The 26,368-nt window shown below is 38.0% G+C and overlaps 1 protein-coding gene across 1 annotated transcript in view; it reads right to left on the bottom strand.

Moving 5' to 3' along the window:
* Positions 1 to 26,368, bottom strand: part of ARFGEF3 (ARFGEF family member 3) — a 400,722-nt gene that overhangs the window by 226,101 nt on the left and 148,253 nt on the right. Inside the window, exons 10-11 of the mRNA XM_053710627.1 lie at positions 14,574 to 14,678; positions 8,303 to 8,627 (exon numbers count right to left, since the gene is read on the bottom strand). Coding sequence (XP_053566602.1) covers positions 8,303 to 8,627; positions 14,574 to 14,678 — 430 coding nt within the window. The remainder of the gene's footprint in view (positions 1 to 8,302; positions 8,628 to 14,573; positions 14,679 to 26,368) is intronic.

Below are 26,368 nucleotides of genomic sequence, written 5' to 3'. Positions count from 1 at the left end.
AGTGTGTTGGGCATTGCCATCATATCAGAATATTGAGTGTGTTGGGCATTGCCATCATATCAGAATATTGAGTGTGTTGGGCATTGCCATCATATCAGAATATTAAGTGTGTTGGGCATTGCCATCATATCAGAATATTGAGTGTGCTGGGCATTGCCATCATATCAGAATCAGAATATTGAGTGTGTTGGGCATTGCCATCATACGCTTAGATTACGAGTTCTGCGTTAGCTTTAAAAAGCAGCGTTAGGGGGTCCTAACGCTGCTTCTTATCTAACGCTGGTATTACGAGTCAGGCAGGAAAGGGTCTACCGCTCACTTTTTTTCCGCGACTCGAGGCTACCGCAAATCCCCTTACGTCAATTGCGTATCCTATCTTTTCTATGGAATTTGCCTAATGCTGGTATTCCGAGTCTTGGAGAAAGTGAGCAGTAGAGCCTCTACCTCCAAGACTCCAACCGCAAAAAAAAGTCAGTAGTTAAGAGTTTTATGGGCTAACGCCGGAACATAAAGCTCTTAACTACAGTGCTACAAAGTACACCCATAAACTACCTATTAACCCCTAAACCGAGGCCCCCCCACATCGCAAACCCTATAATAAAAATACTTAACCCCTAATCTTCCGACCGGACACCGCCGCCACCTACATTATAGCTATGAACCCCTAATCTGCTGCCCCTAAAATCGCCGACATCTATATTATATTTATTAACCCCCTAATCTGCCGCCCCAACCTACCTACACTTATTAACCCCTAATCTGCCGACCGAACATTGCCGCCAATATAATAAAAGTATTAACCCCTAAACCGCCACACTCCCGCCTCGCAAACACTATAATAAATTTTATTAACCCCTAATCTGCCCTCCATAACATCGCCACCACCTACCTACAATTATTAACCCCTAATCTGCTGCCCCCAACGTCACCGCTACTATAATAAAGTTATTTACCCCTAAACCTAAGTCTAACCCTAACCCTAACACCCCCCTAACTTAAATATAATTTAAATAAAACAAACTAAAATTACTATCATTAAATAAATTATTCCTATTTAAAACTAAATACTTACCTGTAAAATAAACCCTAATATAGCTACAATATAACTAATAGTTACATTGTAGCTATTTTAGGATTTATATTTATTTTACAGGCAACTTTGTATTTATTTTAATTAGGTACAATAGCTATTAAATAGTTAATAACTATTTAATAGCTACCTAGTTAAAATAAATACACATTTACCTGTAAAATAAATCCTAACCTAAGTTACAAATACACCTAACACTACACTATCAATAAATTAATTAAATAAATTAACTACAATGATCTAAACTAAAATACAATTCAATAAACTAAAATATAATACAAAAAAACAAACACTAAATTACAAAAAATAAAAAATATTACAAGAATTTTAAACTAATTACACCTAATCTAAGCCCCCTAATAAAATAAAAAAGCCCCCCAAAATAATAAAATTCCCTATCCTAAACTAAATTACAAAGTAATCATCTCTTTTACCAGCCCTTAAAAGGGCTTTTTGCGGGGCATTGCCCCAAAGTAATCAGCTCTTTTACCTGTAAAAAAAAATACAATCCCCCCCCCAACATTACAACCCACCACCCACACATCCCTACTCTAAAACCACCCGATCCCCCCTTAAATAAACCTAACACTACCCCCCTGAAGATCACCCTACCTTGAGCCGTCTTCAGCCAGCCGGCCACCGATGGGCCAGAAGTGGACATCCGGAGCGGCAGAATTCTTCATCCGATCGGGGCAGAAGAGGTCCTCCAAGCGGCAGATGTCTTCATCCAAGCGGCATCTTCTATCTTCAATCAACCGGAGCGGAGCCATCTTGAATCCAGCCGACGCGGAGCCATCCTCTTCTTCTGATGTCCTAAGGCCGAATGAAGGTTCCTTTAAATGACGTCATCCAAGATGGTGTCCCTCGAATTCCGATTGGCTGATAGGATTCTATCAGCCAATTGGAATTAAGGTAGGAAAAATCCGATTGGTTGATGTAATCAGCCAATCGGATTGAACTTAAATCCGATTGGCTGATTGGATGAGCCAATAGAATGCAAGGTCAATTCTATTGGCTCATCCAATCAGCCAATCGGATTGAAGTTCAATCCGATTGGCTGATTACATCAACCAATCTGATTTTTCCTACCTTAATTCCGATTGGCTGATAGAATCCTATCAGCCAATCGGAATTCAAGGGACGCCATCTTGGATGACGTCATTTAAAGGAACCTTCATTCGGCCTTAGGACATCGGAAGAAGAGGATGGATCCGCGTCGGCTGGATTCAAGATGGCTCGATTTAAGATAGAAGATGCCGCTTGGATGAAGACATCTGCCGCTTGGAGGACCTCTTCTGCCCCGATCGGATGAAGACTTCTGCCGCTCCGGATGTCCACTTCTGGTCCATCGGTGGCCGGCTGGCTGAAGACGGCTCAAGGTAGGGTGATCTTCAGGGGGGTAGTGTTAGGTTTATTTAAGGGGGGATCGGGTAGTTTTAGAGTAGGGGTGTGTGGGTGGTGGGTTGTAATGTTGGGGGGGATTGTATTTATTTTTTTTACAGGTAAAAGAGCTGATTATTTTGGGGCAATGCCCCGCAAAAAGCCCTTTTAAGGGCTGGTAAAAGAGCTGATTACTTTGTAATTTAGTTTAGGGTAGGGAATTTTATTATTTTGGGGGGCTTTTTTATTTTATTAGGGGGCTTAGATTAGGTGTAATTAGTTTAAAATTCTTGTAATATTTTTTATTTTTTGTAATTTAGTGGGGGGTTTTTTGTATTATATTTTAGTTTATTGAATTGTATTTTAGTTTAGATCATTGTAGTTAATTTATTTAATTAATTTATTGATAGTGTAGTGTTAGGTGTATTTGTAACTTAGGTTAGGATTTATTTTACAGGTAAATGTGTATTTATTTTAACTAGGTAGCTATTAAATAGTTAACTATTTAATAGCTATTGTACCTAGTTAAAATAAATACAAAGTTGCCTGTAAAATAAATATAAATCCTAAAATAGCTACAATGTAACTATTATTTATATTGTAGCTATATTATGGTTTATTTTACAGGTAAGTATTTAGTTTTAAATAGGAATAATTTATTTAATGATAGTAATTTTAGTTCGTTTTATTTAAATTATATTTAAGTTAAGGGGGTGTTAGGGTTAGGGTTAGACTTAAGTTTAGGGGTTAATAACTTTATTATAGTAGCGGCGACGTTGGGGGCGGCAGATTAGGGGTTAATAATTGTAGGTAGGTGGCAGCGATGTTAGGGAGGGCAGATTAGGGGTTAATAAAATTTATTATAGTGTTTGCGAGGCGGGAGTGCGGCGGTTTAGGGGTTAATACTTTTATTATAGTGGTGGCGATGTCCGGTCGGCAGATTAGGGGTTAATAAGTGTAGGTATGTGGCGGCAACGTTGGGGGGGGCAGATTAAGGGTTAATAAATATAATATAGGTGTCGGCGATGTTAGGGACACCAGATTAGGGGTTCATAGCTATAATGCAGGTTGCGGCGGTGTCCGGAGTGGCAGATTAGGGGTTAATAATATAATGTAGGTGTAAGCGATAGCAGGGGCGGCACATTAGGGGTTAATAAGTGTAAGATTTGGGGTGTTTAGACTCGGGGTTCATGTTAGGGTGTTAGGTGCAGACATAAAATTAATTTCCCCATAGGAAACAATGGGGCTGCGTTGGGAGCTGAACGCTGCTTTTTTGCAGGTGTTAGGTTTTTTTTCAGCCAGCTCAGCCCCATTGATTCCTATGGGGAAATCGTGCACAAGCACGTTTAGCCAGCTTACCGCTACCGTAGGCAACGCTGGTATTGCGGGTTGAAGTGGAGCTAAATTTGGCACCACGCTCACTTATCTGAGGCTAACGCAGCCATTCAGACAACTCGTAATATTAGCGTTGTCTTAAGGGTGCGCTGGAAAAAAAGGCTCGTTAGCACCGCGGGTCTTTACCGACAAAACTCGTAATCTAGGCGATAATCTTTCAATACGTTTAGGGACAGTAACAGTCATTGTCTCATTACTACTATCAGTTTTGTAATATTTAAGCTTCAAACCATATATCTTTTTCTATTAATCAGAGACTAAAATCAAAGGCACTGCTAACTTGGGCCATATTCCAATTTTACTTTAGTCAAAGATAATAATATCCATATTATAATTAATATTTATGATATTTTGGAAGTGGTGCTATGTGTTAATGTAATATTACCACTAAAGCTGAAAAAATGCGTTTAGTGGCACTCTCATCCTATATGACTTTTAGAAGGCAGTTCCTTAAACTTTAACTTTTATTGAAAACTATTTAAAATGGAATTAAAATTAAAACCAAAAGTAAACTGTGTGTGTTTTTTTAATCAATATGTAACATAAAGCCTGTATGCATTAAGGACAAATAATATCAATCTTATATATATATATATCACTGTGTAAATTTGTATTTCTAAGCAACCCTGGTATATAAGAGCGATAGTTGCCACCCTCTGTACTCAATAAAGTCTGCTCCATTTAGTATAGAGAGTGAGACCTATTAATTAAGATAAGTGGAAGTATCTACTCACACTCTTAGGAGCTATAACTTAGCTCTCAGTAAAACGGCTCATGTGTTAAAGGGACATGAAACCCAAAAAATGTATTTCATGATTCAGATAGAGAATACAATTTTAAACAACTTTCTAATTTACTTCTATTATCTAATCTGTTTTATTCTCTTGGTATCATTTGTTGAAGGAGCAGCCGTGCACTACTGGTTCTAACTGAACACATGGGTGAGCCAATGACAATCAGTTTATATATGCAGCCACTAATCAACAGCTAGAACCTAGGTTCTCTGCTGCACATGAACTTTCCTAGATAAACATTTCAGCAAAGGATATCAAGAGAAAGAAGCAAATTAAATAATAGAAGTAAATTGGAAAGTTGTTTGAAATTGTATTCTCTATCTGAATCATGAAAGAAAAATTTTGGGTTTCATGTCCCTTTAAGGTATAGATGGATCAGGGGACATCAAACTTCGTAAAAGTAATTTATTACTCCAGTAAAATCACTCAGGATAAGGGAACAATGGTAAAACAAAAAGCCAACTGTAGAATCAGCAAACACAGTGTTCACAGACAGCTGCAAAGTGAAAATTTCAAAGTCCCAACCCTCCTTGTGACATCAGAGTCCCAACAGTCCAATCAGATCCGACGTACGTTTCACCAGTCTTAGCTAGCTTTTTCAAGGATATCCAGGTGTCCAACGTTACTTACTTTAAAGTCTAAACTTCTTTCCCATTTGTTCTTCTTAATTGTTCATTTAGTTAACTCTTTATGAGACAAACTCTTGTACTTTATATTTTAATACATATTTAGGAAAAGTGCCAATGTAGGAACATCACAGAAATAACACATAAGCCATTAATGTTTAAAATACAAATACATTATATACATAAATAATAAAAAAAATTGTCTTTTTACAATATACCTAAATGAATACAAATATATGACAACTAGTAACACTGTGATATCGTACCAGTGAGAGTGAGTGTTTACCCTTAATTGATAGCAATATTTGAATTGACATATAATATTATAAAATATAATTTAAAAAAAGAATGAGAATGATTGGCATATTCAATTGAGTTGCGATACAAGCCAACAAATGGTAACCTTTTTAGACTTAGAAATTTACATAGAGAATAATAAAATAAAGACTAGAAATTACTTTAAACCCGTAGATATTAATAATTATATTGAATTGAATAGCTGCCATCTAAATAATTGGCTTATTAATATCCCAAAAGGACAAGTATACAGCCTTAAACGTAACTGCAGCGAAGATAATGTTTTTCTCCAACAAGCAAATGTCTTTAAACAAAGATTCATAGAGAAAAAGTATAAAGGTGACATGTTGGATAAAACCATTTCAGGAATAAGAAATAAAGATAGACACAATGTCCTACAATATAAGAAAAGGAAAAATAAATGTATAGACAATAAGAAAGCAGAACCTATTGTTCTTAATTATTGTGCCCAAAATAGACAATTGCTGGATATCATAAACACTGGCACATTTTGAAAAAAGATGGAGGGTTAATAGATATAACTGAGGACAAACCAAAAATAATATTTAAACAGGTTCCAAATATAAAAGATAAAGTAACTAGAGGATATTTACGCAATGAAACTAAAATTACATGGCTTGCAGAAGGAAATGTATAGGATGTAATAGCTTCACTACACAAAAAAAAGAATATAAATACTTTCAAATAAAAATTAACTAATAAAGAATATGACATAAAACAAGTAATAACTTGTCAAACTAACAAATGTCATATATTTATTGGAATGTTCGTGCCATTTATTTTATATTGGTAGAACAACTAGACCATTGGCCACTAGACTAAGGGAACATGTTTATAACATAAAAAAATGGTTATGAGAAAAACTCAGTGTCAGACCACTTTAGAAGAGTTCATAATAAAAATTCAAAGGATATAATTTTGTATTTAGGAATCCAAAAAGTTGTCCAGTATTGAAGAGGTGGAAACCTAACTAACACATTAGGGCAAATAGAGATGCAATTAATTTTTTATCTCAATACGTTAATCCCCTTTGGAGAAAACAAAGATTTTGAACTACATCACTTCTTAAACTAAATTTAACATCCTCCCTATCAGAAATAATGAAATAACTAAAAATATATGATTCTTTCTGTATTAATATTGAAGGTTCTATTCAAATATAATGAACTATTGCCATTTGTAGAGAATGTGGTCCACTCTATCTGTCATAATTTGAACATTTGTTGGTTGAAGGAATTAATATAATTGAAACCCATGTATGGGAAGCTAATCAAAATATCTCTGACTATAAATATTACACAGTAGTTTCTATATACATGATAAGAATTCCCATTATGAGGTCTGCATACAATATTTTTTAATATAGACTAATATTTACTCAGTTCCCTGATATACAAAAAGATTGTGTGGGTGAGAGGTTAGCAATCTGATCTTGGGAATTTATATATTGCAAGTAAAGGTTCGATTCCCAGTGGGAATATTTTATTAAGATGGATTTATAGATATTAAGTATTTTTCTTTTTTAAAATGATATGTTATAATATTATATGTCAAACCAAATATTGCTATCAATTATGGGTAAACACTCACTCTCACTGGAACGATATCCCAGTGTTACTAGTTTTCATATATTTGTATTTATTTAGGTATATTGTAAAAAGATAAATATACTAAATGGATAGCAAAAAAGATGAGACCGGTTTGGGAGAGTGGTTAACACACCGGTCTTTTAACTATTTTAAAGGATGCTATGAATATAAGTTGAAGAAAATATATTAAAAAAAAAATTATGCTAACAAATATGTATGTTTTCATTTTATTTATGTATATAATGTATTTGTATTTTAAACATTAATGGATTATGTGTTATTTCTGTGATGTTCCCACATTGGCACTAAATATGTATTAGATATAAAGTACAAGAGTTTGTCTCATAAAGAGTTAACTAAATGGACAATTAAGAAGAACGAATGGGAAAGAAGCTTAGACTATAAAGTAAGCAACGTGGGACACCTGGATATCCTTGAAAAGGTTAGTTACGACCGGTGAAACGTACGTCGGATCTGATTGACTGTTGGGACTCTGATGTCACAAGAAGGGTTGGGACTTTGAAATTTACACTTTGCAGCTGTCTGTGAATGCCGTGTTTGGTGATTCTACAGTCGGCTTATCCTGAGTGATTTTACTGGAGTAATAAATTACTTTTCCAAAGTTTGATGTCCCCTGATCCATCTATACCTCAACACATGAGCCGTTTTACTGAGGGCTAAGTTATAGCTCCTAGAGTGTGAGTAGATACTTCCACCACTTTTTTATATAATCTGTGTATACCGGACTTCAATATTTGTTGTTATTTCCTTTTCTTTCAAGGACTTTAACTTCTGGATTCCTGAAGATCACATATACTTACCAGTGCTTTATCACATTTTTTCTTTGTTACCCCTGCTAACTTAATTCTCCCCAGTGAAGTTTTCCTTTCCAGCAGATCGCATTACTTTCTATAGGGGACATCTTGCAGGGATAGCTCCTATTTTACAAAAAGTACATGACGGCTGTTTTATCTAAATCATAAAAGTTTAATTTTGACTTTACTGTCCCTTTAAACGTTGATGAATAATTATCTATGGTTTCAAATCTACTTCAAAAATAAATGTCTATAATTAAATTTTAATTAGAGTATAAAAGCAAATGATATTCACCTCTTTCATAATTTTGATGGCCTCAACACGATTCTGGGGTGGAGCATACAGCAGTATACGGTGATAGAGAGACTGTAGCACAGGCCTCATTGATTCAACTGAGCCCATGAGTCGGACTAACTCAGCTGCAATGTAATAGATTGTCCGAGCAACTGGACCACTGAGAGCTGGTGCTGTAGATGAACATGCAGAGCCCCGGCCCTGATCTGCTACTCCAGTGGAGTGAAATTCAGAGTCAACACAAGTGTTGTTGTGTGCAGATGTTACAGTCTTGTCATGAACTGGGTTTCCCAGGATAACCACAAGTTCTGGGCATAGCTGTTTCCTAAAAGTAAAATAAAAAAAAGTTACCATTAAATTCTGAAGAATGGCATAATCAAAAACAAAATGTATACCTACCTGATAAAATATTTTGTTTCAGAATGATGATAGTCAATAGGGTCCATAACATGTGGGATATTATTCCTGCCACTAGGAGGAGGCCAATAACCCTTACTAGAGCGTAAATTCCCTCCCAGCTCCCATCTCTCCTCAGTTTAATGCATAGCCGAGCAGAGAATAGGAATCAGAAACATATCGGTAGGAAAGACAAAAGCAGGGTCTATAGAGGTGCAAATTAGAACTGTCTTCCAAAAACAGGCAAGGTCTATGGACTATCATCATGTCAAAAGAAAATAAGTTATCATCAGGTAAGCATAAATTTTGTTTTCTTTCATATAATGATGATAGTTCATCACAGGTGGGATTAATACCCAAGCACATAGTCCATGTTAGGAATGGGTGGGACAATTTTCTGGTAGTTCCTATTTATCAGACACTGCGGCCTGAAGGTTTTCTTGTCAAAAGCTGCTTGCTAAGAAGCAAAAACATCCAAGCGGTAACATTTTAAAAAGGTATGCAGAGAAGACCATGTTGCAGCTTTGCAAATATGCTCCAAAGATGCATGATTTTTGAAAGCCCAGGAAGTTGCAACTGATTTTGAAGAATGGGATGTTATACGCTTAGGGAGTGACTTGCCCGCCACCAAGTAACCCTTGTGAATTACCTGTTTAAGCCAAGAGGACAAAGCTACAGTAGTAGTCCCAGAGTAATGCACAAACAAGATGGAAGATTGTCTTAACTGCTTAGTAGTTTAAAGATAAAACTTCAATGCTCGGACTTCATCAAGATTATGTAAAAGTTGCTCCTTAGAATTAGTAGGATCTGGACACAAAGAAGGAACAACAATCTCCTGATGATATTTTTCGAAGAAACTACCTTAGGAAGAAAATCATATTAAGTACGAAGTACAGATTTATCTTTGTGAAAAACAGGATAAGGCTGATAACTCAGAAACTCTCCTAGTTCAGGAAATTGCGAACAAGTAAAGCACTTTTCAGGATAAAAGTTTGATATCAACTGAATGCATAAGTTCAAAGGGAAGACTGTGCAGAACAGAAAGAACTAAATTCGAATTCCAGAAAAAATAGGTCTCACAATTGGCCTAATTCTTACTAGCGCCTTGGCAAAAGTCTGAACCTCAGGAAGTTTAGCTAACTTTCTATGAAAGATAGAGCAGAAATTTGATCTTTTATGGAGCTAGCAGACAAACCCTCGTCAAGGTCATCTTGTAAAAACTGAAGAATTCTAGGAATCCTAAAGTAATACCAAGGAAATCCTCTGGATGAGCATCTTTTAAAGTTTGACCTACAAATTTTGTCATACATTTTTTGGGTAACAGGATTTTTTGGCTTGAATCAGAGTGCCAATAACTGAATCAAAGAACCCTCTATGTTTTAAAACTAGGCTTTCAACCTCCACACCGTTAAATTTAGAAATTTGAGATCCCGATGCAAAATGTTCCCTTGAGATAATAGATCTGGTCTTAGAGGAAAAAGCCATGGAAGAGAACAGGACATCTGCACTAGATCTGCTACCATGTTCTGCGGAGCCAGGCTGGAGCAATAAAGATTACAAAGCTGACTCCTTTTTTATTCAAATAATTACTCTTGGAAGTAAAACAAACAGAGGAAACAGATACACTAGATGAAAATTCAATGGACACACCATCTCTGGATCTTGACAATACATTGGAAGTTTTGTGGTTTAAATGGGAGGACATCAGATCTATGTCCGCTAGACCCAATTTGATCAATATTTGATCGAAGATGTCTTGATGGAGAGAGCACTCTCCTGTATGGAATGACTTACGGCTGAAGTAATCAACTTCCCTATTGTTCACACCTAGAAAGTGAACTTCTGACAGCGCGCATTGATTCCTCTCTGCCCAAGACAGAATCTGGAACACTTCCTGCATAGCCAGTGGACTGCAGGTCCCCCTTGATGATTTATGCAGGACACCACCATGATATTGTCCAACTAGAAATGGATAAACCATTCCTCTTTCAACAGAGGCCAGGAGTGAAGAGCCAGAAGATTCGCTCACAGTTCCAGAAGGTTGATTGGTAATTTCGCCTCCAGAGGGGACCAAACTCCTTGTCTCTGAGAATTACAAGCAGCGCCCCAGGCTGAAAGACTAGCATCCGTCATCACAATAGCCCAAGATGGATGAAGAAAAGACACACCAAGAGTCAAAGGAGGACCTTGTATCTACCAAGAGAGTGATTTTCTGACAAACAAATCCAAAGCAATCTGCTGTTCCAATTGCAGATAATTATTTGACCACTGATTGAGCATAGATAGTTGAAAGGGTCACAAGTTTAATTTTTATTTTTGTGTCCCTTTAAGACAAGTGTAATAGATTCCATTTGTTATTAATCTTCATCACAGATCAATATACACCAAACATATGCTGGTATGTCAAAACTAATGCTAGGTATTGTGTACAAAGTTTTTCTCCATTTAGTCCAAAGGATGGCATTTTTAATTATTCCAGAATTTTTCTTATGGATGTTCCTATAAAAAATTTGCCGTTTTCAGTCTTGTAGATATTTGTTGCTGTCCTACTGTGTGCAGCATCTATTTCCTAATAGTTGCAAATTCTTGTTTTAAACAGCTTTTACTTTAATGTTTAGATAGTGTTTTTTTATATGCATAATATACCATTTTAATTGTGACTCAGACCATCATCATTACTACAAAAGACACAACAGTAAAAATAATTATCATGAACTGAAGCTTCTGCATAAATTCAAGTTTTCTATTGGCAAAAAACATGATCATTATTAATTAATATCTACAACTGCTTACATTAGACAATAAATTACCACTATAAGTTATACTGTCAACATTCTACAATAATAGGGTTGTAAAAAAGACATTAACTTTAAAATTGAATTTCCCATAAAGGTCTAGATTACAAGTGAAGAGCAAAAATGTTAGTGCTACCAACTATTAAAGGGACATTAAACTGCTGGGCACAACTACCGTAGAATAGTAACTACTCACTATCGGCTAGAATACGAGTTTTGCGTTATGAGCGGCTCGGTGCTAACTTGCAAGTTATTTCCACCGCTCACCTCTCTATAGCACTGCTATTACAGGTTTTCAAAAACCTGGCGTTAGCAGGCAATATGTCAGCGTTGAGCAAAATTGAGCTCCATACCGCACTCAAATACCAGCGCTGCTTTGAGCTGCTTTTACGTGCTTGTGCACAATTTCCCCATAGACATCAATGGGGAGAGCCGGCTAAAAAAAAGCCTAACACCTGCAATTAAGGAGCGTAAAGCTCTGTAACACAGCCCCATTGATTCCTATGGGGAAAGAAAATTAATGTTTACACCTAACACCCTAACATAAACCCAGAGTCTAAACACCCCTAATCTGCCGCACCCGACATCGCCGACACCTACATTACACTTATTAACCCCTAATCTGCAGCCCCCAACATCGCTGACACCTACATTATATGTATTAACCCCTAATCTGCCGTCCCCGACATCGCTGACACCTACATTAGTTATTAACCCCTAATCTGCCACCCCCGACATCACCGCCACCTACCTACACTTATTAACCCCTAATCTGCCGCCCCCAATGTCGCTGCCACTATACTAGTTATTAACCCCTAAACCTAACCCTAAGTCTAACACTAACCCCAACGTAACCCTAACCCTAAAACCCACTAACTTTAACATAATTAAAATAAATCTAAATAAAAATTACTATTAATACCTAAATAATTCCTATTTAAAACTAAATACCTATAAAATAAACCCTAAGCTAGCTACAATATAACTAATAGTTACATTGTAGCTATCTTAGGTTTTATTTTTATTTCATAGCTAAGTTTGTATTTATTTTAACTAGGTAGACTAGTTAGTGATTAGTTATTAACTATTTACTAACTACCTAGTTAAAATAAATACAAATTTACCTGTGAAATAAAACATAACCTGTCTTACACTAACACCTAACCTTACACTACAATTAAATCAATTACATTAATAAAATACAATTAACTAAATTACAAAATAATAAACACTAAATTACACAAATTTGTATTTATTTTTACTATGTAATTAGTAAATAGTTAATAACTATTTACTAACTATTCTACCTAGTTAAAATAAATACAAACTGTACTGTATTTAGTTTTAAATATGAATTATTTAGTTAATGATAGTAATTTTTATTTAGATTTATTTTAATTATATTAAAGTTAGGGGTGTTAGGGTTAGACTTAGGGTTAGGTTTAGGGGTTAATCGGTAATATTTCTTATTTTTACAGCTGTATAATGTACTTCAGGTTAGGGTGCATGATACAAAGTAGGAGCTGTATATTTTTGCTGTGACTACATTCCTCTATATTATTGCTAATATATATATATTTTGTGTAACTGTAAAACTGTAATGCTCAGATTATGCATTATGCACACTAACCTGAAGCACATTATACAGCTGTAAAACAGTGGATAATATTACTGATCTGTGAGTGTGCACAGCTTCTGTCACAGGGTGTGAGAATACCTGAGCTCCAAGATGGCAGCCCCCAGTACAAAGAGGCGGAGCTAAATGGCGGACACATTTAAGCTATTAAAACAGGAGAACTGATTTGTAAAGAGCAGCAGGAATAGTGGTTACTATTCTTTTGTAGTTTCTCACAGCAGTTTAATGTCCCTTTTAGAACGCTCTTTCCATACTATCTAGTAGAGCACTACTTGCCCAGAGCTGAAACTACCACTGGATAACTGGGTTGTGCAACTAATTCTGCTGATTGGGTCAGAGGCAGATTCTGACCAGAACCAGCAGTGCTCTGAGGCTCCCAATCAGTACTTTAACTACATATGTAACCTCTTTGTGGGGGGTTAAACACATAAGGCTCTATTCACAAAGAGATGAATTGCAGGTGATTTTAAATCTTTCATTAACCTTGCAGTATGAAGGGTCAAACCCAGTGAGTATCTCCTGCAAGAAGAACTGAGTTAGCCCTGCACAATGCAAAATAAATGCTGCATACAATTCAGCTACAATTCTCCTATTTTAGGTGAATTGTACACAGCAATAATTATGCAATGTGCAAGGCTAACTCAGCTCTTCTTGTAGGAGATACTCACTGGGTTTGGCACTTAGTTGGCATAGTTAATGATGGGAATTGAAATGTTTCAATTCACCTGACCATCACCTCTTAAGGAATAAACTCCATAGCATTACAAGGTCGCTGGTTTTACATTAAATTCAATTTTTTTGACTATAATGGCCCTATAAATCCTTTATTTCCATAGCATTTTAATTTGTTTTGTTCTGCAAACTAGCAAGCAATAATGGTTTACTTTAGGTCTCTAAAAGAAATACATTTGTATTATTCTTTGCAAGATAATGCTATCTGCGATATAAATTGGGTTACTTCCACTTGTAATCTAGCCCAAACTGTTTATGCATGTATAGAAATCCAATGCACTTTCATCATTTATTTTATCTGCTTTTCCTTTAGTTTAAATGTGAAAATGCACAAACTCTTCAAAGAAAAGCACAGGGCCCTTCTTCAATGAGGTGACGTTTCCACTTCTAAACCAATAGCCGTGCGTGTCTTCTGACCGTGTTCTGTATGCTAGCACATTTTTCTCTGCACGTGCATGTGAAGCATAGCTAGGTATTCTCAGGGCACCAGTATGTTATATACTGCAGCTGCTCAGAGTGCCAGTGGGGCTTGTATCATGTCAGTAATTAACAAATTGAGTCATTACCAGATGGTACAAGCACCTTAGGCTGAAATTCAGCCATGTGGATTCCAATTTTTGCTGGAATGCCCTTTAAACATAACTTCCTTTTGAATTCTACCTATTAGTAATTATTATTTAAAGTCAAACCTTTTTTTATTGATAATGCTTACCATATAAGGTCAGTGAAGCCTTTGTGAAGGTTCATTGTGGGAGATGAACTATTCAGCATGGATAATATGCACTCTAGATAAAGCAGCTGCAATGGATGGTTTTCACTAAAATTAAATTAAAAAAAAGTATTAAATCATTAATTAAAATTACTTAGAAAATATACAACTCTATGTATACTACCTGCAGACCTTGAAACTATTTATTTTGTATTAGGTCAATGCAGATAGTTGTGTGTTTGCATTAAAAACTGTTAAGATAGGTATACTTAAGAATGCACTTACGCCCAAGTAATAGCATAAAGACAATCTTATGGTAAAAACATGGAATATTTTTTTTAAAACAGTTCTACAGTTTTTGCAGACAATTAGGTAGATTGCTAGAAAAACAAACTAGGATTCAAGAGCAACATGTACCGTACCACCAAGGCAAACCTCTCCAGGCTGCTCAAGTACAACAAACCACCACAGTACTGTGATAAAGAAAACAGCCAATATACAAAATACCAGAAATTAGACACACACACACATATATGTATATATATATATATATATATATATATATATATATATATATATATATATATATACTGTATATATATATATATATATATATATATATATATATATACACACATACATACACACACACACACACACACATATATACATACACACACACACATACATACACATACATAAATACAGACACACATGCACAGTACTGTGCACAAGTTTTAGGCAGTTGTGTAAAAATGCTGTAAGGTAACAATGCTTTCAAATATAGAAATGTTAATAGTTTATTAATTAATGAAATGCAAATTGAGTGAACAGAAGAAAAATCTAAATCAAATCAATATTGAGTGTGACCGCCATTTTGCCTTTAAAACAGCATCACTTTTTCTAGGTGTACTTGCACACAGTTTTTTATGGAGCTCTGCAGGTAGGTTGTTCCAAAACTCTTGGATAACTAACCACAGTTTTTCTGTAGATGTAGGCAGCCTCAGTTGCTTCTTTCTCTTTATGTAATCCAAGACAGACTCAATGATTTTGAGATCAGGGCTCTGTCAGGGCCATAACATCCATTCCTGAAAATATTTCTTAATGGCTTTGGCTGTATGTTTGGGGTCTTTTTCATGCTGCGGAATACATTTTGGGCTAATCAGATGCCTCCCTGGTGTTACTGTCTGTACTTCTGAGTATTAAGGAGACCAATAATTCTTATCAAATCCCCAACTTCATTTGCAGACATGCAGCCTCTAACTTGCAAGGAACCTCCACCATGCTTCACTGTTGCCTGCAGTAACTCATTCTGCTACAGCCATTTTCTGTACCCAAGTTTCTGTGTTTTCATGGATGGTTGAGTTGCTTGGCCTTGTTTCCACATCAGAGGTATGGCATTTTGGCCAAAAGTCTTCCATGAAGACCATTTCTGACCAGACTTCTCTCGACAGTAGATGGGTGTACCATGCTCCCACTGGTTTCTGACAAATTTGAGCTAATGGCACTGCTGCACATCTTCCAATTGCGAAGGGAAGTAAGCATGATCTGTCTTTAATCTACTGTCAACCACACTGTCTACGGTCATCATTGTTGTCTGTTTCTTTGTGCTTTCACCGAAAAGCTTGGACACCACATCTGGAAACCCCTGTCAGCCTGGGCAAGACCTTGCTGATGCAGTAAAACTACCTTGCGTCTTGTACGCAGATTTCGGCTGTTCCTCGTCCAGTTTTATTCCTCCGACACAGCTGTTTCCATTTTTAAGTCAATGATTGTATTCCAACCTACATTGAATTGATCATTATTAGCATCTGTTTGGTATAATAGTTCAATTATGCACCTGATTATATGCCTACAAAATCCCTGACTTTGTGTGTGTGTACCTAGAATTGATGCTGTTGTGAAGGCAAAGGGTGGTCACACCAAATATTGATTTGATTTAGATTTTTCTTCTGTTTACTCCCTTTGCATTTTAATTGATGCAAAGTTTGCGCACATATATATATATATATATATATATATATATATATATATATATATGTGTGTATATATATATATATATATATATATATATATATATATATATATATATATACAGGGAGTGCAGAATTATTAGGCAAATGAGTATTTTGACCACATCATCCTCTTTATGCATGTTGTCTTACTCCAAGCTGTATAGGCTCGAAAGCCTACTACCAATTAAGCATATTAGGTGATGTGCATCTCTGTAATGAGAAGGGGTGTGGTCTAATGACATCAACACCCTATATCAGGTGTGCATAATTATTAGGCAACTTCCTTTCCTTTGGCAAAATGGGTCAAAAGAAGGACTTGACAGGCTCAGAAAAGTCAAAAATAGTGAGATATCTTGCAGCGGGATGCAGCACTCTTAAAATTGCAAAGCTTCTGAAGCGTGATCATCGAACAATCAAGCGTTTCATTCAAAATAGTCAACAGGGTCGCAAGAAGCGTGTGGAAAAACCAAGGCGCAAAATAACTGCCCATGAACTGAGAAAAGTCAAGCGTGCAGCTGCCAAGATGCCACTTGCCACCAGTTTGGCCATATTTCAGAGCTGCAACATCACTGGAGTGCCCAAAAGCACAAGGTGTGCAATACTCAGAGACATGGCCAAGGTAAGAAAGGCTGAAAGACGACCACCACTGAACAAGACACACAAGCTGAAACGTCAAGACTGGGCCAAGAAATATCTCAAGACTGATTTTTCTAAGGTTTTATGGACTGATGAAATGAGAGTGAATCTTGATGGGCCAGATGGATGGGCCCGTGGCTGGATTGGTAAAGGGCAGAGAGCTCCAGTCCGACTCAGACGCCAGCAAGGTGGAGTACTGGTTTGGGCTGGTATCATCAATGATGAGCTTGTTCGGCCTTTTCGGGTTGTGGATGGAGTCAAGCTCAACTCCCAGTCCTACTGCCAGTTTCTGGAAGACACCTTCTTCAAGCAGTGGTACAGGAAGAAGTCTGCATCCTTCAAGAAAAACATGATTTTCATGCAGGACAATGCTCCATCACACGCGTCCAAGTACTCCACAGCGTGGCTGGCAAGAAAGGGTATAAAAGAAGAAAATCTAATGACATGGCCTCCTTGTTCACCTGATCTGAACCCCATTGAGAACCTGTGGTCCATCATCAAATGTGAGATTTACAAGGAGGGAAAACAGTACACCTCTCTGAACAGTGTCTGGGAGGCTGTGGTTGCTGCTGCACGCAATGTTGATGGTGAACAGATCAAAACACTGACAGAATCCATGGATGGCAGGCTTTTGAGTGTCCTTGCAAAGAAAGGTGGCTATATTGGTCACTGATTTGTTTTTGTTTTGTTTTTGAATGTCAGAAATGTATATTTGTGAATGTTGAGATGTTTAATTGGTTTCACTTGTTAAAATAAATAATTGAAATGGGTATATATTTGTTTTTTGTTAAGTTGCCTAATAATTATGCACAGTAATAGTCACCTGCACACACAGATATCCCCCTAAAATAGCTATAACTAAAAACAAACTAAAAACTACTTCCAAAACTATTCAGCTTTGATATTAATGAGTTTTTTGGGTTCATTGAGAACATGGTTGTTGTTCAATAATAAAATTAATCCTCAAAAATACAACTTGCCTAATAATTCTGCACTCCCTGTATATATAAAAACAAAAGAATAAAAGGAGAGAAGCGCTCAACCTGGGAACAATAGCATAATAGCATGTTCTATATATGGCTAGTTAGAATGTGAAATTTCATCATCGTAAAAAACTGAAACTCCCAATAGAATACCATGAAACCTAGGTTTAGGTTAAGCAATGCCTGATGTTATATACATCCACTAGCTCTCTCTCTAATAGTTAAAATAAATGTGTAATAGAAAAGAAAGACACTTCTGTTATAAGACCTAGATTTATGGAAACTATTGATGTAATATATAGTTATTAGCTCCTTTCTAATGGTTAATATGCTGATGTAAATGTATAGACAATTATTATAAAAAAGTGGGAACAAATTAACAAAAATCTACCTATAAACAAAATACTGGTGATTTAGACACACTATTGGGGCAATAAAAAAGTGATTATTTCTACGAATGGAAATGGATATAGAAAATCCACCTTAAAAAATGAGGATTTAGACACACTATGGGGGTTACTAAGAAATCGAAAATTTCCACCTTTAATGACAATTAAGGAAGGACCAATAGAAAACATGCAAGATATTTAAATAGGAACAACCGTGAGTCACCAGCATCTTGATAAAGCTCTTAACAGAGCGAAACGCGTCGAGCTGGGTGACTTATACACAGACTGAGGAACAGTGCAATATTATAAAGAAGAACTGTAATATTCGTATTCATAACCCGGGTTGTGCACTTCACTATTGGCATTGCCATCTCCACCTTTTAAATCCACCTTAAAGGGACAGTCTACACCTTGGTCATCTTAAAGTATTACCTTAGATTAAGCTGCAAATAGCCTCCTGCACCTTTTCTATATCATGCAGCAGGAATGGTAGAAAAGTTATTTTAAAATGAATATTGTTTCTGGCCACTTTGAAATGGCTGCCAAGCTCAGCCCACTGATGACATCATCTTCTGGGCTGCATATGGCATCCAATCACAAAAGGCTCACTAGTTGGATGCAATAGATTGTCAATGCTATTCAGCAGAGTGCATAGATGCAGCCCAGATCATGATGTCATCAGTGGGCGGAGCTTGCTAGCCACGTCAAACTGACCAGAAACAATATACATTTTAAAATAACTTTTTTACTGTTCCTGCTGCATGATATAGAAATGGTGCAGGAGGCTATTTGCAGCTTAATCTAAGGTAAGACTTTAAGATGACTAAGGTGTAGACTGTCCCTTTAAGAACTGCGTGCTAAAGCACTAAGTGCAGTTCCATCTTTAACCACTTTCCAACTGAGCTACTAACGAAGATACAAGCAGCGGTGTCTTGGGAAATTATCCTCCCTATAGGGAGCGTGACGTCAGACGCCGAACAGAGGCGGCAAAGCGAGAAGGATTGCAGTCAGAAGTCACAGGTTGATCCGATAAACACAGCAGTGAAATCAAAGGGATCTGTGAGTACTGAGACAAAAAAGCAAGTAAACCCCCAAAATAGTGTGTACTAAAAGTTTGATTACATTCGCATCACCACACGTTGACATTTGTAAAGACTCTGACTGCGTGCAAGGCACTAAGAGCAGTCTCACAAAAAAGTTTGTTTACCACGAACTGTGCAAAACCAATACTGCATATTATTTAAGAAAATGATTTGCTAGATCAATAATTGTAAAGTATAGATAAGGTCTTGAGCTTTTTTTATATCTTCACCCAAATATGAAGTGTTGAAATTTCTGTTAAGTAAAGATCAAAGGTTAACCAAGACAAAGTAACTATTCAAAAGGTTTTTAAGTTAGCTTCATTGTTACTTTACTGTTATAAAATCTTCAGCCAGCAATTGCTACGATATATAAATACAGATGTAAAGGTCTAATATATATTGTTTTATGCATTTGGGAGACGTCCCATAGTTTATTTTAGAGGAACGTGTAAACAGTCTGACATAGAAGTTTTATATTTTAACTAATATTTTAATAAATTATAATTAAATTTGGATGGTACGTCTCGACTCCATATACTGTCATTTTTTTACACCCAATAATATAGGGGGTATATACACTCAGATAACACAGTGCAAAACACGATTTTAGGTTAAAACAATTCACTTTTTATTCGCAGAGCTTCCTATCTTAATACACTAAATATACACTAAGTAGAGAAATTTTAGAATTAATTTAATCACATTAAGTTTTAAAAAATAAAATTTTTTTTGCACATATCAATATTGGCACTTCAAATTTCACATTCTATATAGTCACATAGATACGCACGATCCCTTAAGCTGGAAACAACGCCCCTATACACTCTCCTATCTAGAAAATCACACTTATAAGACCGAAGGATCTTACATAAATAGGGTGTTTGGGATCTTCTATAGTTCCAGCGCTCTACTCATTTACACCTAATAAATATATGGCTAGTTACCACCCTAGAAGCAGCCTCTTTTTGCTCAATATGTGCCTTTCACAGAGAAGAACTTTCCTGAAGCATATCAGTCTGATCCTGACTTAACAGTACAGTCCAGCCCCGAAATACCAGGCAATCCCTCTCTGAATGAGAGAAACGGCAAAACCCCAGACGTACGTTTCGGCCTATTGTGAGCCTCGTCAGTGAGGTGCAGCCATATCGCTCTAGGCACACTGAGCAACAGGTCCACATCTGGATTCCTGCATCACACTTAGGGAGACTTCCCTAAGTGTTATAATTTGCATAAATAAAAAGAGAGAAGTGCTCAACCTGGGAATGAACAATAGCATAATAGCTTGTTCTATGGTTAGTTACCACCCTAGAAGCAGCCTCTTTTTGCTCAATATGTGCCTTTCACAGAAAAGAACTTTCCTGTAGCATATTTGTCTGATCCTGACTTAAAGGGACAGTCTAGGCCAAAATAAACTTTCATGATTCAGATAGGGCATGCAATTTTAAACAATTTTCCAATTTACTTTAATCACCAATTTTGCTTTGTTCTCTTGGTATTCTTAGTTGAAAGCTTAACCTAGGAGGTTCATATGCTAATTTCTTGGACCTTGAAGGCCACCTCTTTTCAGAATGCATTTTAACAGTTTTTCACCACTAGAAGGTGTTAGTTCATGTGTTTCATATAGATAACACTGTGCTCATGCACGTGAAGCTATCTGGGAGCAGGCACTGATTGGTTAAACTGAAATAAAGGGGCAGTTTGCAGAGGCTTAGATACAAGATAATCACAGAGGTTAAAAGTATATTAATATAACTTTGTTGATTATGCAAAACTGGGAAATGGGTAATAAAGGGATTATCTATCTTTTAAAACAATAAAAATTCTGGTGTAGACTATCCCTTTAACAGTACAGTCCAGCCCCAAAATACCAGGCAATCCCTCTCTGAACGAGAGAAACGGCAAAACCCCAGACGTACATTTCGGCCTATTGTGGGCCTGGTCAGTGAAGTGCAGCCATATCCCTCTAGGCACACTGAGCAACGGGTCCACATCTCATAGGAGGCCGAAACGATTGTCTGGGGTTGTTGCTTTCCTTGTTCAGAAAAGAATTGCCTGGTATTTCGGCGCTGGACTGTCTTTGGGCAGGATCAGACTGATATGCTACAGGATATTTGTTCTCTGTGAAAGGGGCATAGTGTGCAAAAAGAACGTGCACCCTGAGGAGTTAGAATAAAAATGAACAGGCATGGAAGTTATTCTAGCTTCTGTTTTATCTCATGGAGTGCTGTTCTCTCTCTTTCGATTTTAATGCAAATTGCTCTTGGGTTACCCTAAGCGTAATGGGGAAACCAGACGTGGACTCCATGCACACTTGCCCTTAGAGAGAACCAGCTGCACCTCACTGACGAGGCCCATAGGAGGCCGAAATGATCATCTGAGGTTGTTGCTTCCCTTGTTCAGAGAAGAATTGCCTGGTATTTCGGCGCTGGACTGTCATTGGGCAGGGTCAGACTGATATGCTACAGGATATTTTTTCTCTGTGAAGGGGCATAGTGTGCAAAAAGAACTGGCACCCTGAGGAGTAACAATAAAAAACATAATTTATGCTTACCTGATAAATTTATTTCTCTTGTAGTGTATCCAGTCCACGGATCATCAATTACTTATGGGACATTAACTCCTCCCCAACAGGAAGTGCAAGAGGATTCACCCAGCAGAGCTGCTACATAGCTCCTCCCCTAACTGCCATTACCAGTCATTCGACCGAAAACATGCAGAGAAAGGAAAACCATAGGGTACAGTGGTGACTGTAGTTTAATGGAAAAATTACCTGCCTTAAAGTGACAGGGCGGGCCGTGGACTGGATACACTACAAGAGAAATAAATTTATCAGGTAAGCATAAATTTTGTTTTCTCTTGTTAAGTGTATCCAGTCCACGGATCATACATTACTTATGGGATACCAATACCAAAGCTAAAGTACACGGATGACGGGAGGGACAGGCAGGCTCTTTATACGGAAGGAACCACTGCCTGAAGAACCTTTCTCCCAAAAACAGCCTCCGAAGAAGCAAAAGTGTCAAATTTGTAAAATTTGGAAAAAGTATGAAGAGAAGACCAAGTTGCAGCCTTGCAAATCTGTTCAACAGAAGCCTCATTCTTAAAGGCCCAAGTGGAAGCCACAGCTCTAGTAGAATGTGCTGTAATTCTTTCAGGAGGCTGCTGTCCAGCAGTCTCATAGGCTAACCGTATTATGCTACGAAGCCAAAAGGAGAGAGAGGTAGCCGAAGCTTTTTGACCTCTCCTCTGACCAGAATAAACGACAAACAGGGAAGACGTTTGTCGAAAATCCTTAGTTGCCTGTAGATAAAATTTCAGGGCACGGACTACATCTAGATTGTGTAGCAGACGTTCCTTTTTCGAAGAAGGATTAGGACACAAAGATGTAACCACAATCTCTTGATTGATATTCCTGTTAGTGACCACCTTAGGTAGGAACCCAGGTTTAGTACGCAGAACTACCTTGTCTGAATGAAAAATCAGATAAGGAGAATCACAATGTAAGGCAGATAACTCAGAGACTCTTCGAGCCGAGGAAATCGCCATTAAAAACAGAACTTTCCAAGATAACAACTTGATATCAATGGAATGAAGGGGTTCAAACGGAACCCCCTGTAAAACATTAAGAACTAAGTTCAAACTCCATGGTGGAGCAACAATTTTAAACACAGGCTTGATCCTAGCTAAAGCCTGACAAAAACCTTGAACGTCCGGAACTTCTGACAGACGTTTGTGTAAAAGAATGGACAGAGCTGAAATCTGTCCCTTTAAGGAACTAGCGGATAAACCCTTTTCTAAACCTTCTTGTAGAAAAGACAATATCCTCGGAATCCTAACCTTACTCCATGAGTAACTCTTGGATTCGCACCAATATAAGTATTTGCGCCATATCTTATGGTAAATCTTTCTGGTAACAGGCTTCCTAGCCTGTATTAAGGTATCAATAACTGACTCAGAAAAAACACGTTTTGATAAAATCAAGCGTTCAATTTCCAAGCAGTCAGCTTCAGAGAAATTAGATTTTGATGTTTGAAGGGACCCTGGATCAGAAGGTCCTGTTTCAGAGGTAGCGACCAAGGTGGACAGGATGACATGTCCACTAGATCTGCATACCAAGTCCTGCGTGGCCATGCAGGCGCTATTAGAATCACTGATGCTCTCTCCTGTTTGATTCTGGCAATCAATCGAGGAAGCATCGGGAAGGGTGGAAACACATAAGCCATCCCGAAGGTCCAAGGTGCTGTCAAAGCATCTATCAGAACCACTCCCGGATCCCTGGATCTGGAACCGTAACGAGGAAGCTTGGCGTTCTGTCGAGACGCCATGAGATCTATCTCTGGTTTGCCCCAACGTCGAAGTATTTGGGCAAAGACCTCCGGATGAAGTTCCCACTCCCCCGGATGAAAAGTCTGACGACTTAAGAAATCCGCCTCCCAGTTCTCCACTCCCGGGATGTGGATTGCTGACAGGTGGCAAGAGTGAGACTCTGCCCAGCGAATTATCTTTGATACTTCCATCATTGCTAGGGAGCTTCTTGTCCCTCCCTGATGGTTGATGTAAGCTACAGTCGTGATGTTGTCCGACTGAAACCTGATGAACCCCCGAGTTGTTAACTGGGGCCAAGCCAGAAGGGCATTGAGAACTGCTCTCAATTCCAGAATGTTTATTGGTAGGAGACTCTCCTCCTGATTCCATTGTCCCTGAGCCTTCAGAGAATTCCAGACAGCGCCCCAACCTAGTAGGCTGGCGTCTGTTGTTACAATTGTCCAGTCCGGCCTGCTGAATGGCATCCCCCTGGACAGATGTGGCCGAGAAAGCCACCATAGAAGAGAATTTCTGGTCTCTTGATCCAGATTCAGAGTAGGGGACAAGTCTGAGTAATCCCCATTCCACTGACTTAGCATGCACAATTGCAGCGGTCTGAGATGTAGACGTGCAAAGGGTACTATGTCCATTGCTGCTACCATTAAGCCGATCACCTCCATGCATTGAGCTACTGACGGGTGTTGAATGGAATGAAGGAGACGGCATGCATTTTGAAGCTTTGTTAACCTGTCTTCTGTCAGGTAAATCTTCATTTCTACAGAATCTATAAGAGTCCCCAAGAAGGGAACTCTTGTGAGTGGAAAGAGAGAACTCTTCTTTTCGTTCACCTTCCATCCATGCGACCTTAGAAATGCCAGTACTAACTCTGTATGAGACTTGGCAGTTTGAAAGCTTGAAGCTTGTATCAGAATGTCGTCTAGGTACGGAGCTACCGCAATTCCTCGCGGTCTTAGTACCGCCAGAAGAGCACCCAGAACCTTTGTGAAGATTCTCGGAGCCGTAGCCAATCCGAATGGAAGAGCTACAAACTGGTAATGCCTGTCTAGAAAGGCAAACCTTAGATACCGGTAATGATCTTTGTGAATCGGTATGTGAAGGTAAGCATCCTTTAAATCCACTGTGGTCATGTACTGACCCTTTTGGATCATGGGTAAAATTGTCCGAATAGTTTCCATTTTGAACGATGGAACTCTTAGGAATTTGTTTAGGATCTTTAAATCCAAGATTGGCCTGAAAGTTCCCTCTTTTTTGGGAACCACAAACAGATTTGAGTAAAACCCTTGTCCTTGTTCCGACCGCGGAACCGGATGGATCACTCCCATTAATAAAAGATCTTGTACGCAGCGTAGAAACGCCTCTTTCTTTATTTGGTTTGTTGACAACCTTGACAGATGAAATCTCCCTCTTGGGGGAGAGAATTTGAAGTCTAGAAGGTATCCCTGAGATATGATCTCTAACGCCCAGGGATCCTGGACATCTCTTGCCCAAGCCTGGGCGAAGAGAGAAAGTCTACCCCCCACTAGATCCGTTCCCGGATCGGGGGCCCTCGATTCATGCTGTCTTAGGGGCAGCAGCAGGTTTCCTGGCCTGCTTGCCCTTGTTCCAGGACTGGTTAGGTCTCCAGCCTTGTCTGTAGCGAGCAACAGCTCCTTCCTGTTTTGGTGCAGAGGAAGTTGATGCTGCTCCTGCTTTGAAATTACGAAAGGAACGAAAATTAGACTGTCTAGCCTTAGGTTTGGCTCTGTCTTGAGGCAGGGCATGGCCTTTACCTCCTGTAATGTCAGCGATAATTTCTTTCAACCCGGGCCCGAATAAGGTCTGCCCTTTGAAAGGTATATTAAGCAATTTAGATTTAGAAGTAACGTCAGCTGACCAGGATTTTAGCCACAGTGCTCTGCGTGAATGAATGGCGAATCCGGAATTCTTAGCCGTAAGTTTAGTTAAATGTACTACGGCATCTGAAATAAATGAGTTAGCTAACTTAAGGGCTTTAAGCTTGTGTGTAATCTCATCTAATGGAGCTGATTCAAGTGTCTCTTCCAGAGACTCAAACCAAAATGCTGCTGCAGCCGTGACAGGCGCAATGCATGCAAGAGGTTGCAATATAAAACCTTGTTGAACAAACATTTTCTTAAGGTAACCCTCTAACTTTTTATCCATTGGATCTGAAAAGGCACAGCTATCCTCCACCGGGATAGTGGTACGCTTAGCTAAAGTAGAAACTGCTCCCTCCACCTTAGGGACCGTTTGCCATAACTCCCGTGTGGTGGCGTCTATTGGAAACATCTTTCTAAATATCGGAGGGGGTGAGAACGGCACACCGGGTCTATCCCACTCCTTAGTAACAATTTCAGTAAGTCTCTTAGG

This window comes from Bombina bombina, chromosome 4 (genome assembly GCF_027579735.1).
Source record: "Bombina bombina isolate aBomBom1 chromosome 4, aBomBom1.pri, whole genome shotgun sequence".
Classification (NCBI taxonomy): Eukaryota; Metazoa; Chordata; class Amphibia; order Anura; family Bombinatoridae; genus Bombina; species Bombina bombina.
The sequence above is the reverse complement of the archived record's forward strand: the minus strand, read 5'-3'. Positions and strand labels throughout refer to the sequence as shown.